The sequence below is a fragment of the Anomalospiza imberbis genome, chromosome 12, assembly GCF_031753505.1.
Source record: "Anomalospiza imberbis isolate Cuckoo-Finch-1a 21T00152 chromosome 12, ASM3175350v1, whole genome shotgun sequence".
NCBI lineage: Eukaryota > Metazoa > Chordata > Aves > Passeriformes > Viduidae > Anomalospiza > Anomalospiza imberbis.
In genome coordinates, this window is record NC_089692.1 from 11,712,622 (window position 1) to 11,729,637 (window position 17,016).

A 17,016-nucleotide genomic window follows, 5' to 3' on the forward strand; every position below is an offset into this window, starting at 1 on the left:
CTCTAGAACAATCATCAGAAGACTAAGGTTAAAGTGGAGCTGTAATGTTGGTCTGTACAACTGGATGACTGATTTTTGCCTCTGTGATCTTTGGTTTCTCCTGTGCTAATGCAGTGCTTGCTACTGAGCAAAATGGAATTGGACAAGACACAAATGTTCTCTATGTACCACTTTTGCTTGCACCAGTTTTACTAGGGCAAAGAAACACAGCAATATTCTGACAGAGGTGACTGCATGCCAAACTGAGATGAGTTTAAGGCTTGAAAATAACCATTTGTTCACAGATTTAGACTGCTGCTCCACTCACAAAATTTTAGAGCAATAGCAGATTTCTGTTTGTTCCATTGCTTCAATAGTTCAATGAAGTGAGATAAAACACTGAGCAGGAGGAAAGAGCCAGGTTATAGAAAGACAGGCTTTTACCAATGCCTAAGCAAAAGAGCGTTCTGCAACACAGGCTGAGACAGGCAAAGGCAGGCTTAAATCAAACAGCTGGAATCAAACCCCAAAAGGTATATAAATTAACAACTGAACTATAAAACAAAGATACCAATCTCTGTATAAATATTTTCATTATGGACTTATAGAGGAAAATGGGATTTGATTAAGAGAAAGGGGATGAGCATCAAACAATTGAATCAGCTGTTTAATTAATCTGAACAATCTGAATAATGAATCAATTAATATTTCTGTGTTTGGAGTAGAAAGATATTCGGGCACACACCTGCTGAGCAGTTAGTCCAACCTTGTAGAAAAGTCCAACCTTGTAGAAACAAAGGGAAAACACTGTTACCATAAATAACCAGTAGGGATCGTGGGGTCTCTGTTTATAGCTCTTTAACATTTGTGGCCGCTGTTTCTTCTCTGAAGACAGCACAGTGAAAGATCAGTAGTGATACACAAACTGCTGGCAGGGGTTTGGGTAAACGAAACTCAGTGCTTTGAAAACAAGATGGGGGCTTGAGTTCAAAGGAGCTTACTGAAATGGCAGATAATGACAGCTGTGAAATCTACTGCCCTTACAATAGAAGGCTTAAGTCTTAGTAAAGTAAAATACAATCTCTACCTTCTTGCTTTGCCTTTTTATTATTTAAAATTGTTCTGAGCAACTTCTGCTATCACATCATGCTTGGGTAATGATTTTGACTATGTAGTGGGTGAGGCTGTGGTAGAATCAATTAATGAAGTTTTGATTTAGTTCCACTGATCTGGGGAACAGCTCAATTAATGATTGTCTGTACACTGAAACTTTAAATATTATGAGGAAATATTATTTCCTCGTCATGAATGAGATTCAAGGTGCAGTGTTCAGAAGGTAAGAACAAAAAGGGAATTTGACATTTCATTATGCTTTAATCCCTGAATTTTGCAGCTGTAATTAGGTCACTAGGCCCTGTACTTATTAATGACTAGATTACATTGCAAAAATGAGAAGGGTAACCACTTAACTAAAACACTCTATAACATCTGTTTTCCCAGCTGTAAAAACAGGGAATCACAAGGGGCATTATATTCACTTATCCAGTATTTGGATGAGCTCATGGGGTCCAGCTGTACAGCTCAGGTGTCAACCCAAACTTGTACAAAGTCTCAGTGTATTCAGATCCAACCTATAAATGAAATCAGAAAACAGTTTCTTTCTTATATCAAATAACCCAATTCATGCTTATGGTCTTACAACAAGGAGAGTTGAATCTTTTGATTATAAAGTTCCATGTTTTGTGCCAGAGTCATAAAAGGAAATGGGAAGGGATACAGCTTAAACTTGGTTCTCTAGCTTGCATAGTTACATCAGAACACTCACACACAAAGTTTTGGCCTCTGGTGGGTGGGCTGAGGGGGAAGCAGGGAGACCAGAAACACCAAACATTTATTTTGCAGTTGCAGAGTGATTGTAAAGAGGTACTTCCAAGACAGGGCTCAAGCAGAGAGCTAGTATGATTATTCTGAAAAGACACAGACACTTATTTTTGGGACATAATTCCTTCGCACTAAGCTGGCCTGACCAAGAATTTAGAATTTATTATTTTCTAAAGCCCTGTAACTGCCAGAGCTGACTGCCTCTATCTCCACCAGCACAGGAATAAACTGTAGGAGGAAGTGGGAGTGCTGTGATGTGACAGTTCATCAAATACTACAAGAAAGGTACCTCAAATTCAGCAGAAATATGCTGGTTGTCAGTACTTATATTGAGTGAGAAAAGGGAAAACTTGCAAACTAGGCCAAATCTATCAGCTGTCCAGTATCTGGGAGGAAAAGCAGAGAGAAACCTCTAAGCCTCAGACTTGGAAGAAATCCTTTCAAGTTGCAAATTCCATGCCAAGGCAATGACAAGAGAACCTTGAAGAACGTATTTTGCTTTTGTTTTCAAGCCTCAAGATCTGGGCAGAACTTAAAGTTGAAATGCTTCTACACTGAGGAGTGTAGAAGAGTTTTTTACTAAGTTTCATTTTACTAAGTCTGGTTTCAGTTGTAGAGGACTAATTCAGGCCGAGGTGCCGCTGATGTCATGGGGACAGCTTCTTACTACAGGAAGGAATGGGACCTCTGCAATACTTCATTAGAGATGCTTAAAATCAACTATAAAGTATTTGCACACTGTAAACTTGGCAAACCACGCTAAAATCTAATATCAGCTGGTGCCTTTCTGCTAAGTAATAGCCAGACATAAAAGAAATCCAGTTAGGAATAAAATGTCAACTCCACATTTCTTTAGGGACACACATTACTTTAATTCCTTCCCTCTTCAGTGGTTTGGACTAAAACACAGAAAATGAAAAGAACTTTCTATCCTTTTCACACATGTTAAAATAATTCAATATAAGCCTTTCTCTTTTTTTTGGAAGAACAGATGTATATCACAAATAAAGTTCCCCTATCTACTCCATATTGCTCCTATTAAATACTTTATCTGAACACAGGCATATTTTATATTTGTTCTCTCCATTATTGTGTCTGGGAAAAGTCTGTTACCATCTTGCTTTCATTTATGCTGACAATTAAGAAATACCAGTTTGGAGGAACAAAAGCACTAATCTTCTCACAAGGTACTGTGCCTGCAAAAAATCACAATCTGTTGTAGAAACAAGTCTTGGCAATTTTTTAGAAAAAACAGTGAAAATATCAACAAACATTGCGCTACAGCTATTTCCCTCTGATGGTACTTTTTCTCAGCACTGTAAATCCATTCTTCCTGCATGAGAAATTTCACAGGGAAATTTTCATGCCAGATTCAGTAAAGGAAATCCATAGAATTCACAAGTCTGCCCAGCTGTGAGCAATTACAAAAACCTACCTAAGAACAAGGAATAAAACCAAGATTCACTCACAGCAGTCTACATTTGTCATATTTATGAACATCATGTGTATGAAATTTATGAGAAGTGTGTGAACCAAGAACATCCTGAAAAAAAATACCCTCACCCTATACAACAAAGGTTACTTTTCTAGACAAATAGGTTTATGCTTTAGGGTACAAGTCTTCACTGGAAATGCCACCCCAGGCAAAGCCTCCACATGGTTCAGTCTGACAGCAAGTGGAGTGAACAATGCTGTGGACCCCAAAGATGCAGGAACCCATCCCCATTAAACAATTGGGAAGCAACTTCTCCCAAAAGAGAAAATACCACTTCAAAAGTCAGCACAAGCAATTCTGCCTATAATTGTGCCTGTATTTTTAATGTAAATGCTTATAAATTCTGCCTATAAATGTTTATAAAAACTTAATCAGGCAACAAGAACTAATGAGAGTGGATAGTCCTGTATTCTGCTAATCACATCTGGTCTTTCCATTCAGCTTTTCTGAAACAGTAAATTTTGCAGTCATTAATGTGCTGAAGTGGGGCACGGTAGCAAAGGAGGTAAAAATTGCTAAGTTAGTGGGAGAATAAAGTTTTCAGTGCATTGAGATAAACATTCTCTCTATTATTGTGATTCAAAAAGAAATTTCGCCTCCAATGGGGCAACCCCAGACGTACAGACAGACACAGAATGAGATCCTGGAAAGCAGCACCATGAAAAGGGACCTGGGAGTCCTGGTCCATGGCAAGTAGGACATGAGTCAGCAGGGCCCTGGCTGCCAGGAGGGACATCTGGCCATCAGGGGGCCAGCTGGGCATGGAAGGGGATTGTCCTGCTCTGCTCTGGGGTGGCCTCCCCTCCAGTGCTGGGGGCAGTTTTGGGCATCACAATATAAAAAAGACATTAAGATGTTACAGAGCATCTAAAGAAAGGCTATGAAGATGGCGAAGGGCCTTGAGGGGAAGCTGTGTGAGGAACAGCTGAGGTCACTTGGTCTGTTCAGCCTGGAGCAGAGGAGACTGAAGGGAGACCTCAGAGCAGTTAGAGCTTCCTTGTGAGGGCAAGAGGAGAGACAGGCACTGATCTCTCTTTGTGGTGACAGTGACAGGACCCAAGGGAGTGGCCTGAAGTTGTGTCAGGGGAGGTTTATGTCAGATATCAGGACAAGGTTCTTCACCCAGAGGGTGACTGGCCACTGGAACAGTCTCCCCAAGGAACTGGTCACAGCTCCAAGCCTGACAGCGTTGAAGTGTTTGGATAATGCTCTCAGCATGGGAGATGTTGACATTTCTTAGAGATGTCCTATGCAGATGTAACAGTTGTACTCAATGATCCTTGAGGATTCCTTCCAACTTAGACTATTCTGGGATTAAGTACAAATAATAACTTATGATAAGCCAGCCAGGGTGCCACTGGGAAATCATTCGATTCCCAAAATCTATCTTGCAGTCCATTACACAGCTCCATTCTCCAACACAAGAGGGAGCTGAAATATCTAGAGAAAAACCCAAGTGCTGCTGCATCCCCTGGCATCCCCCTGGATTGTGCCCAGCACTCCAGGGTGGGGGTGAGGCACACAGGGCTCAAGCACTGCGCCTCACAAGGCTCAGCTGCTCTCCGTGCTCTGGCCTGTAGGACAGCCAGGATATCCTTCAGCATTGCAGCTGTGCCTACTCAGAGCTCTTTACAAAGCACCCAGAGACAGCCAAGCAGCTCAGAGAGCAGCCCCAGGTATGGCAGAGCTGGGCCTGAGCCAGGCTACCCCTGTGGCACTTCATGTGGAGCCACTCTGCTCCCTGGAGTCCAGCCTGCATGGAGCCAGCTCAGCTCTGCAGGTTTTGTACCACAAGCTCTGCCTCACACTGCTCTGTGGACACAAACTGCCATGAAAACCACAGCTGAATGTAAGCTGAATACAAGTAGTGCTATTCGTGAAATAAAAATACATGGAGCCTGACAAACTCGTGCAAAAAGGGCTCTATCCACATCCTGCAGCTAGCCTAAACTTCCACAGGTAAAGGAAAACCACATTTCATGCTCTGAAGGAAACTGACAGCAATGATGACTGAACTGTGGTTGCCCAAATACATAACACAGAAGATGCATGTAGAAGAGCCTTCTAATTGAGCACAATTATCATGCTTCAAATTGCCTTCTAAATTGAGTATGCAATTTAATTTCTATAGATTGAACATTGTATACACAGACAGTTATTTTAGCATCTTCAATCTACAATTTGCATTCAGTTTTAAATCATAGAAACATAGTCTAACTACCAAGATAAGGAATATAGCTTGGGACACCAGGACTATGTCTATTTATATCTTCTCCATTTTGCTGATTCTTAGTTTATGCAAGCTGTTTGGGTTTGATCTCACAAATATGACTACTAACTTTTAGAAGTACTTAGATGCTCCTGGAAGTACTTAATATGTTAACTAGCAAATACATTTGTTAGTTAACATACTAATTTACTGACAAGTGATGACATTTTTGAATTCTGGATCTATCTGATGCAACACATGTAAAATTTAGATAAGTGACATCCTTCTATTGAGCAAATCAAATTTAGGCAAGTAACTTTTGCCTCTAATAAAAAAAGAATGAGCTTATAGAGCTGTGTAAACATATTTGGACCAAAAATGAAAATAATTATTGATTTTGGATTGAAGAAATGAGGCCTACTCCAAGACCCTAAACGTGATCTATTTAAGCAAAATTTTCTAAATTTCTAAAAGACAATTCCATAAATCTGTCCAGGAATGAATAATACATAAATGTCCCTAGAAAGTACAAGTCTGACAGAAGCATCCCAGAGAATTCTACACCTAAAACTCTTAAATCCTGTTTTCAGGCTATCGTTTAAATATGTTGGAATGAAAATGATAGAGTAATTTTCAGATCACAACCCTTGGCATTTCTTTATTTCCTGGTTTGATTCCCTGTTTATGTGCAGATATTCACCACTTCCATAATAAATGTGTTCTGAATTGCTCAGAGTAGAGAAAAGCACACATTCATAATAATCCTTATTTTACAGATGGGAAAGCCAAGACACAGAAGAATTTATTGGTTCCAACATTTCCTGTTATTAAAACTATGACTGGGTCCTTCATTTACTGAGTCCTACTGAGCAGCTGCCCCACTACCTCCTCAATAATTTGTTTTTAGTAGGATTTATGTGTGACTGCCAAGCAGCTGAGCTGACTGTTGGCTGTTGAGGGTCTGATGCCAAATTAAAGGGGACTCAAGTGCTGCACAAAGACTAAACAGAGTCAGTGGTACCAACAAACAAATAGCTGTTTACAGATTTCTATGGAGGTGAACTATTTCCCTTCAGCTGAATGCAGTGTGGAAGTAAGGCAGGAACTGGTGCCAGAGTCCTTGGGTGACTAGGAAAATCTTCCCAGAAGAGAGCACAGGGAAGTAGAGAATGAGAAGAAATTTCCCTTGGGAGGAACCAGAATGTCTGAATGCAGCTTCAGATTGAGAGCCCTTTACATTCCTGCTCTTCCTGCAGGAATGGAGGAGGTGTACAGACTCCTGGAACCTGGATGTACAATCTCAAAGTCATTGCAAGTGTAATTTACACTCCCTTACATGGGATGCAGTCTTAGGATAAACCAAGCTCCTTTGCCCAAATCCCTGATTTCTAGAGCATGTAGTCTGAGTGCTGTTTTAATTAAATGTTTCTAGAGCTCAGACTAGAATATCAGAAAGTTTGAACAATTTATTTGTTTCTCTTGCATTTTGTCCAGCCTAATAAAATAGATCCCTATTCTACTGTCAGCTCCATCTCTTAATGGTTGTTCTCAATCTTTCCCCTAATCTAATATCTAATATTCTCTTCTCATTTTTGCATGTATTTCTCATCTACTTTCATTTTTTTCTCAATAACAACAATCTGCAAGCAAAACACTAGTTCTAGTTGTCTCATTACCAGTGGGTTTTCCTTTCTATTTGACTCATTTGAATTCTGAGAGTTTATTTTGTTAGCAGAATTGGACAAACATCTCTATTTATGAAGCAAGGATTGCCTTCAGAAACTTTTACTTCAGACATGCTTTGGACATAGTTTGAAGGAGTTGACAGAGAACAGAGGCTTCACAAAGCACCTCCACTGCCTGCCAGTGATGCCAGTAGGGTTTCTACTGCTGCCATTCCCATTCCTGCTGCCCACAGCATGAGAGGAGCAAAAGCCTTTTCCCCCCAGTGACCTCACTTTGTTTCTGTATATCTGGTGTGTAGGCGAGGAGTTCTGCACCTGCACGAGAGCCGTGGAATCCATGACCTTGGCTTGCCTCGCTGGCAACTTTCCCTCTGCCTCTTGGTGGTGGTAATCATTCTTTTCTTTAGTCTGTGGAAAGGCGTGAAGACTTCAGGAAAGGTAGAGCTAATATTGTCCTTCTGTCTTGACTACATTCTTTTTCTACTTTAAGTCTCCTAATTTTAGAAAGCAAGAAAATAAATCACTGATTTAAGGCATCCTCAGGGACCAAACTATTGCATTTCTTGTGTGATATTCCAACTGAAAATTTTATTAATGTATTATTTTCAATTCAACATTGGTGGTTTCATCCAGGAAATATTTTTAAATAAACAAAATTGTCTTAAATGTGCATCATCTTCTTAGCCAAATGTACTAATATTTCAATGGTATGAGAGGTTTTGGTTTTATTATATAAAATGCCATGTCAAGAGAAATATCTGATGAAAGCCATGGGAAATCACTCATTGACATCCCTCACAAAATACCTCAACAAAAATTCTAGAGTTGGGTACATTTGAGAGCTTTTTGTACATTTTCATGAAACTATCACTTAACATCAGGCAATGACTGCACTTTTTAGTAAACAACAGAGAGATGAGGAGCAATCAGCAGTCTAACACACACTGACACTGTCTTCTGTTTGTCAAAACTGTCTCCTACTGGTATCTGCAAACTTATATATGGAAAGATTCATGACATATAACAGCATTTTCCCTCATGTCCTAAAAAGAGCTTCTCCATCAGACTGAATGGACTAAACCAAGAAAATGCCAGCTGTACTTATTACATATTCTTCAATCTTCTATAACAGCTGATTAACCTTTGGGATCTCTGTTGTCTGCAGGTTGTTTGGATAACAGCCACTTTGCCTTATGTTGTATTATTTGTCTTATTAATACATGGAATAACCCTGCCTGGTGCATACAATGGAATAAATGCATACCTGCATATAGATTTCAGAAGATTAAAAGAAGCCACAGTAAGTGTACTCTTCTGTTCTCATTCTCTAATTATTAAGCCTATTCCCCTTGTTATTGAAACTGAAAATATTAAAACTAATCTGAAATTAAATAGCCATGCTTCTGCTTCTGGCTAAGCACTGGCACTAAGCAGTGCTCTCTGACAATTTAAATTTCCAATACTCTCCAAAACAGGACTATCTCACTCTGAACCCAAACAATTCAGATCACAAAACACCTCTGTGAAGGCACTTACAGGTGTAGCAGATCCCTGAAAAAGTCCATTCTTTGGCTGTGCACCCAATCAACTGCAATATCCTTTATACAGGAAATTGGAGTCATGCAAAAATTTAGTTCTCAAAAGGCTAAGAATTCCCTCAAGAAGAAAATCTTGCTTTCTGAATTGCTAGCTTAAATACTAACCTAGAAAAGAAAAATAGTGACCCTATGCAAACCTTGCTAAACATACAAAACCAGGACTAATTCACCTAATCAAACCATGGTCCTTCATGCAAATAAGATTTTCAAAAGCACGATGTTCTTATCTTACTATTGAAAGTAATGTACATTTCACTCTATCATTGAACATACATAAATCAACCCAATTTGTGGAGTAACTTGGAACTAAGACTTATGTGTAAAGCAAAATCTACACATACAGTCGCTAATACATGAAATTGGCAGCATTTTGGACCTACAAAGAACAAAGACTACAGAGATATTTACTCCCTTCTACTATTCTAAAAACAGCATAGAGCATTTATAAGACAGTAGTGTCTCTATGGATGGGTCACAAGGCCATTCAAATGGTTATAAATCTGAAAAGAGACAACACCATTTTATTAGAAGGAAATGCATCATCTTGAAAAATTGCAGCTTTCAGAAATGTCTGCAGTCTGTCCATAGTTTCACAGTACCTTTCCTATGCATCCTCTCTTGATTTTTCTGGAATTATTAAAAAAACCTCAAGTATTATAACACAGACATATTTTTAATATTCTTAGCCAAAAAAGACATTCCTGGCTTTTTAATGCTAAATTTGAAAGTAGGCATTTCTTCAAAAATAGACCCAGACCCCACGTCTATTTTGGAATAATTCAATCAAACTTCAAGTATGGGACTTTCATCCACCTTTGTCACAAGGCAGTAGCCATCCCAGTAATTCACATTTATGCATACACATAAATACAAAGACGTCAAGATTAACAAAGCAGGTGCTCATATTTTTCTTATATATTTTAAGTGCTGTTTAGCAATAAACACCACAATTTCAACTGGATGTCTATGGAGCTGTACCGGCTGTACCAGGCCTCTGTAATCATATCTGCCCTCTGCTTCTGGAAGGACATTCTGTGTGCTGCTCTTTCTTGGCTTAATATTTCTGCAGCTGCTATTTAGATGACCCTAAAGTAAAGTTATTTGTTTTTAAGACTATATTTTTCAGACAACAACAAAAAAGTTACACTAGAATAATAAAAGACTCAAGATCACATATTCTGAGAAGTGCCACTAACTGCTTTGTCATGTCAGCCCCTCCCCCTTGGACAGTGGGATCCCTGCTGCTGCAATAGCCTTCAGTGTTTAATCTTTTTCCTCAGGCTCCAAAGAATAGAATCCCACTTCGTTTCTACGTCAATGCATCCCTGGATGTGATATGTGATTTTTTAAATTTCTTCCAAATGAAGAATCTGACAAAGAAACATCCTAAGTCACAAACAGTGATGCCCCACAGAGGCCTCTGCCAAGGCTCTTCTAAGAGCCCTTAAAGCAGCTTGGCCACTGTCAAGGTGTGCCCCATTTTGTGGAGCCACAAATTGCACTGCACAAAAGTTATAACAGCATAAACACTGAAGAAAGCTGGAAAGACTGATGACTGACTACTGTAAAATGTTCCTATTTTTTTAAATACAAATAAAACCAATATTCTATCATAAAATGTATTAGAGCTCACGTCGATCAGAAGCTGTGAAAATGAGAAACGTGAGCTTGAACTGCAGAACGAGCCATTCTGCCTTACATCCTGCTTGGTTAGAACAAAGAGAATGTTTTGCATTTAATCTTAATTGTAAAGGAATTTCTGGTTTCTGCTCTTCTTTCCCTTCACCTTGATCTTCTCAATTTGTTTCCTAATCAGCTGCTATGAGCCAAGACTCTTACTCAACAGATACTTCAGCATGTGCTTAAATCCTTTGGGAGGCAGCAGGTGCTAATCTCTTACTTGAGTCAACAGGACTTAAGCACGTGCTTAAGGGTGCTTGAATAGTGAGAAAGGGTGAGTACAACTGCACTGGCAAGATACAAAAGAGACACAGAACCACTAAAAACAGTCTTTGGTGGCAGTACGAAGATCTGGTTAGAGTTTAACATAAATGATGTTAAAAAATTCCAAGAATTTTGTTAACAACAAAAGTTATCTGAATTTTTCAAAAACATAGGAGACTGCATCCCTGCTTCTGCATTCCTATCCACATAAATGCTTTTCAGAGAGAAAAACCCTATATGATTTCAACCTTTGTGTGAAAACAGAATATTAAGCTATAACTGGTATATAAAAAGAATGAGTATGGAACTAAGGTTACAGGATTATTTTGTAATTCATTGAAAGAAATCCATAAAACCCTGCATTAACTACAATTTGAGAAAATCATATCCTCCTATCCACTGGCTAACAATAAACACTCCACAGACTGCTCTTCATATTAACTTTCAAGTAATCAACTCTCCACAGTTCATAAAATTAAGTTTTTTTACAAACCCAGAGTACCATAAGTGGTTCACAGTGTCCAGCAGGCAGCAGTTGAAAGCATCTATCATCTATGTTGAGGAAAAAAGAGATCACCAGCCTAAGTGCTTTCATATATCATGTCAGCATGGGAGAAGGCACTCTCTCCCTTTCCACTAGGCCAAATATAAAGTGTAGCACTAAACTCCCAATGCAGATGGAGCTGATAGCTGCTTAGATCTATCCGAAAGTTGCTGCTGAATAGATTTAGTAGATCTGATTTCGTAGAGATGGATGAATGATGAAATCCAGTGCTTTTCATAGTTCTTTCAGAGTTCCTGGCAGATTTAATTAAACATTGCAGATCTCATTTTGAGAAATGTTGAGTATTTTTCACACCACTGACTTCACTACTTCTGTTGAAGATGCTAATTTAAAAATCTCTGTAACAACAGAAGAGGGTTAACCATGGCTATTTTCAGGTTTCTGGTTCAGGGAACCAGGACTGTGGCATTGTTCCTGACTGGATGAATGGCTATTGGTAGGAGGGACACCTTAGAAAATATTATAATTTTGCAATGTTTCCCTGGTGGACAATCCTTAAAATTATCAAGCTGCATCTAAACTGAAATTTAATGACTATCACAGAAATAACTCTTTCTCCAACTAAGTGAGAAAGCTGAGAGATAAATCTGCATGGCTCTGTTCACAGCACATCAGTCATTCAGTCATGCTTCAGCTCCTGAACCAAGAAAGTATCATGTAGAGTGCACTAACAGTCACACGAAGGAAGCTCTAGTATGGGAAAGAAAATGTCCTATAACTCTTGACCCATTAACTATTTTTAGATTTCTGGTTGTACATTCCAAACTAACTTGGAACAGAGCTGTTGGAAGTGTATTTCTGTCACCCGGGAGAAAAAGCCCTGCGATCATTTCAGTGCTGGGTAAAGTCTCAGAAGTGCCTGTCCCACTGCACAGCCCGCCAGGGCAGCAGTGTGTGTGTGCTCTGAGGACCTTTCCCCTGCTCCTGCTCCCCCCTCACCACCGCAGGTGAGGCCATTCCAGACCAGGGCCATGCTGCATGTGACACTTACACTCCCCTTGGCATGAATGCCAATTGTTTTCCAAAAGCCCTTGTCTTGCTTTTCTCCTGCTGTATCCTTGTGGACTGAACTGACCCTGGCACTGTTGGTGTCATTCTGCAGGTATGGATTGATGCAGCTACTCAGATATTTTACTCCTTAGGAGCTGGGTTTGGCGTTTTAATTGCATTTGCCAGTTACAATAAGTTCGACAACAACTGCTACAGGTAAGAGCCTTTTCTTCCATTACTGCTGCAAAATTATTTTATTTTACTCTGGCTGCAGCTGAAAGTTTTAAGCTATCCTTTTATCTTCGGTCATATATTAATGATGGTGAGTTTTGTGTAGACATAGTAACCAACCCAAATCTTGAAATACTGTCTTCCTGACTGAAATTTTAGTAACAGGAACCTGCCAAGATATCTGCTGCTCTCCAAAGCAGAATGGGATTAGGTTTGGACTTTAGACAGCTGTGTAAACTGTGCTGGTGTTTGCCTTTCAAAAGTACCATTAAGCACAACAGTGAACACAGGATAAAATCTTATTGGTGCAGGAACAAGAAGCAGAAAGATTCCAGCTACCAGAAGTGTTTCTGTGCTTTGGGATTATATTTCTGATATTTTACATTGCACTCCAGTTCAGGAATGCACTTTAAATCAAGTCAGTTACTGTTTTGCTGAATCACCACCATGGAAATTTAACCAGAATCACTCTGCACCATCTGAGAAATTCCAACATTTAGATTTTTTTTAACATTAAATTTTGGAATTAAAACAAGCATCACTTTTCCAATGAAATATAAATTCAGAAAGTGCATGTATTATAAATGCATTGTGAACTGAAGGATGGGGGAAAAATGTTAAAGGAAATCCCCATCTAGTTCTCAAAGCTCTTTCTCACTGAGCTGTTCTTCTCTCCATATTTAGGGATGCTTTGCTGACTAGCACCATTAACTGTGTCACAAGCTTCATCTCAGGATTTGCAATTTTCTCCATATTGGGCTACATGGCTCACGAGCACAAAGTTAAAATTGAGGATGTAGCTACTGAAGGTAGGAAGTTAATTCTATATTAATTTTAACCCTTCTCCCCCACCATTTCTTTGCAAATGTGTTTATATTTGTTTCCAACAAGTGTGTGAAAATCTCATGGAAGTGAACTGAATTAACTTACTTGGAACTAGAACTCTCTGTTTAAATCCCTTGTTGAAATGTGATCCCTAAATGGCATTGATTCACCTCACCTCTACTGAATTGAGGTTCCCCAGAATCTTGTCCCCATAGGTTCTGCCCATTCAACAAACAGGTGTTAACCAGTGGACAGTATCTTACAAAGGTTTTGCTGTTGAGTGCCACAGGTGACTGGTTTTGATGGTCCTGCTAAGCTCAGCTCTACAGTCTTCTCTGGGAACAGGTCACTCATGGTCTCAGCTCCTGCACCTCTCATCACATCCAAGAGTTCTCTTGCCTGACAAAGGCAATACATCCACATAATTCCTTCTCCACTACATAGATGAAAAATAACTAGTAAGGTTGCAAATCCAATAAAATATTATTCAAAGTGGACAACAATGGGATAGGGTTTTTTTAATACCAAATCATCATGAGTAAGTAAATATAGCATTTTAGATATATTTTTGTATAATGCAAATTTTGTTTTAACAATACTCAGAGCATGACAAGGACTGAAATGAAAGTCATCTTAGTCATTATTATTAAAATTAACACTTTTGTGAAGATAAGAAACATAATGAAGTGATACCTCTTTTTCCCCTTTTCTATTCCAGGAGCTGGTTTAGTTTTCATCCTGTACCCAGAGGCAATTTCAACTCTTTCAGGATCTACATTTTGGGCTGTGGTGTTCTTCATCATGCTCCTTACACTTGGCATCGACAGTTCTGTGAGTATTTTTTCCTTCTAGCCTTGACATTGTTCTTTTCCTGTCATATTTTGTAACTAAAGAGGCATTTGCCTTAAGCAGGAGACTACATTTCAAGTAAACATTCTGTGCATTTCCTAAATCTGTTTCCACAGTCATAGACAACATAGCAATACTATTACTTGCTGTCTTATAAAGACTATCCATCATTAAGAGGTTTAGGAAAAGATTAGATCTTTGACCAGCCAGTAAATATTTACTCCCTGCTACTTTTTATGACTTTACAGAGGGGCTGTTCATCAACAATTATTGCTATTTAAAGGTCCAACAACACTACTATGAACTATTACTACTATGAACCTGCTAAAAGGTTTTGGAGCCCTGCTTGCAAAATACAAGTAAGACATTGAGTAGAGTGGTTTCTAGAAGGGATTATTTTATGTGCTGAAATCCACTAATCTGCTCTAGACAGACAATGTCTGAAGGTGCTCCCGCTGTTTTTCTACAAGCCATGGTACAGAATTCCCTGTAAATTTAATCACAATTTTAAAATCATGCCAGAATATTTCCATAGCAGTTTCATTTTCCTATAATTTTACTGTAAAATGTCTAGTCTAACAAGTGTATTTGCTCTTTGATGAGATAAGTTTTACAACATGATATTCAGGACCATAGAAACTTCATCCCAGAAAATATTTCAAGTCCCCAAACAACTTTTGTACTGCTTTTTTCTACCAAAGAGGTCTCAAGACATCCTGTTATATTTAGCTTAAAGGGTAATACATTTCTGGAGAACCAAATAGGGTCTTTAAGGAACAGTAAACCATGGACAAACTTTCATCCTTTTTAGTAGGGTAGGGGTTTCTTACTATTCCAAAGCACAGAAGTCTTTCTTGAAGTTCAGAATTTGGTTCAACAAAGTTGATCCAGGAATTTCTTGCTGGAAATGTTAAAACACTGTGTTTCCATTGCTTACAACTTCAGGAAAATTCATTCCTTTTCAAGGGCAAGAAAGGGAAAGAATGAAATGATATGGAAAAGAGCAAAACCAAAAAAAAAAAAAAATAGAGGGTTGCAGCAGGAAGCTTTGATAATCATTGGCAAACAGCTGAATGAGATCGTGTGGAGTGAGGGCTGAGCTGTAAAGGTCAGATTCAGGTCTAAATATTTCCAAAGTGTTTGGATTTTTGGATTCCAGCTGAGGCCCAATGAAATTTGTCTATATAGACGAAGATCTGCATCCTTAGACAAAAGTTTGAGAGAAGATTATATCTGGGATTGTAGCTTGGCCATTTTTCAACTGTAAGCAAATATAAAGGATTGAAATGAAGGGTTTATCACAGTGAAAGGACAGTGAAATGACCAGCAGGAAAGGGACAGAATGAAGAAGAAAATTTATGCTAGGAAGTGGCTAGATCCAAAACAGTTAACTTTGCAACAGCAGTAAATGTAGGGCAATGTAAAGAAACATAGAAGTGACAAAGACACTTTAGATTGCAGAAAATATTTTCCTACAAACAGAGAAATTTTTTTCTGCTGGAGCTAATTAAAATACAATGAACTAGTCAACTGTGGCCAAGTTTAGTTCTTTCCTTCTAAAAAGGGAAGGATTTACTGGTTCAAGATTTGTCATAATTTCCCAAAGAAAATTCAAGTCCTGCAGTACTTTTTATGGTGATAATTCTCTGTTACTGATTTCAACCAGGAATATTTTAATCAAAGGCTTATAGGAAAGGGACAGACTGTGTCAGTGCCTGCTAACCAACTATTGTATTGCACCATGCACTTCAGGTCTTGCCATGGTCTTTTAGCATCACAAAAAGCATAGAATTAAGCCTCTCCAAAATATTAAATAAATTTGTTTACTATGATAAAAGATTGAAATTAATTTTCATAGCTTTTTGTTGGTGTTTAGGGGCAGAATGTTTTCATTAATGGAAAGAAATTAAAATTCATAACCACCTACATAATCCAGCAATTTAAATGAAAATTTGGAAAGTACCTTTCCTGTATTGCAAAACAATAGCTACTATTCCTCATTAACTTCTAGAAAGCAAAGAAAAAAATCTTTCATGTTGTCAACAAAAAAAATTATATCAAACTGCCTTTGTAGTAATTCTTCCAAGTCTGTAAAGATTTTTGTCAAACTGGATCTCGTTAATCAATGGCTAATGAAAATCTTTGTTCAGTACATTTCCTTTAGGCGCTTGTGCCTGACTTTATTTAAGAAATATCTTAAGGAGCTTAGCTACTTAAGCTATCAGCTTTTTCCCCAGAGAATATTCAAATGTATATTATTTTCCCCAAAGTACTGTCTACTTATTGTTCTGTTGAGTCAGCAAAGAGTCCTCAGAGGATACAGCTGTGGAGGCGACAACCACCCCTCCTGATGTCCAGTTCCCTGACCCAGAAGAAAATAAATCCTCATATCACCAGTTACTTACAGCTGAAATATCAGAAATTAGAGTGGTTGGGTATTAATTACACAATCTGCTTTGCATTCTTCAGTCTGTATTTCCAACAGCCAGTAGCATTTAACCAGAGTTTTTGCCTTCCCTTTCTCAGATGGGTGGGATGGAGGCTGTCATCACTGGCTTGGCAGATGATTTCCACCTTCTGAAGCAGCACAGAAAGCTCTTCACCTTTGGTGTTTCTTTTGGCACTTTCCTACTGGCTCTTTTTTGCATTACCAATGTAAGTACAACAAAAGTTTCCATCAAAACGTTTCCTAAACAATGCCATTAACCTTTTCAGATGAAATACGGATAGGTTTGGTGACTATATTTTATTATAAATTTTAGTTC

At 38.6% G+C, this 17,016-nt stretch overlaps 1 protein-coding gene across 1 annotated transcript in view; it reads left to right on the forward strand.

Annotated features, from left to right (window-relative positions):
- Positions 1–17,016, forward strand: part of SLC6A2 (solute carrier family 6 member 2) — a 61,265-nt gene that overhangs the window by 25,648 nt on the left and 18,601 nt on the right. Inside the window, 6 exon segments of the mRNA XM_068202748.1 lie at positions 7,549–7,687; positions 8,415–8,549; positions 12,459–12,562; positions 13,262–13,386; positions 14,121–14,233; positions 16,778–16,906. Of these exon segments, the coding sequence (XP_068058849.1) occupies positions 7,549–7,687; positions 8,415–8,549; positions 12,459–12,562; positions 13,262–13,386; positions 14,121–14,233; positions 16,778–16,906 (745 nt within the window).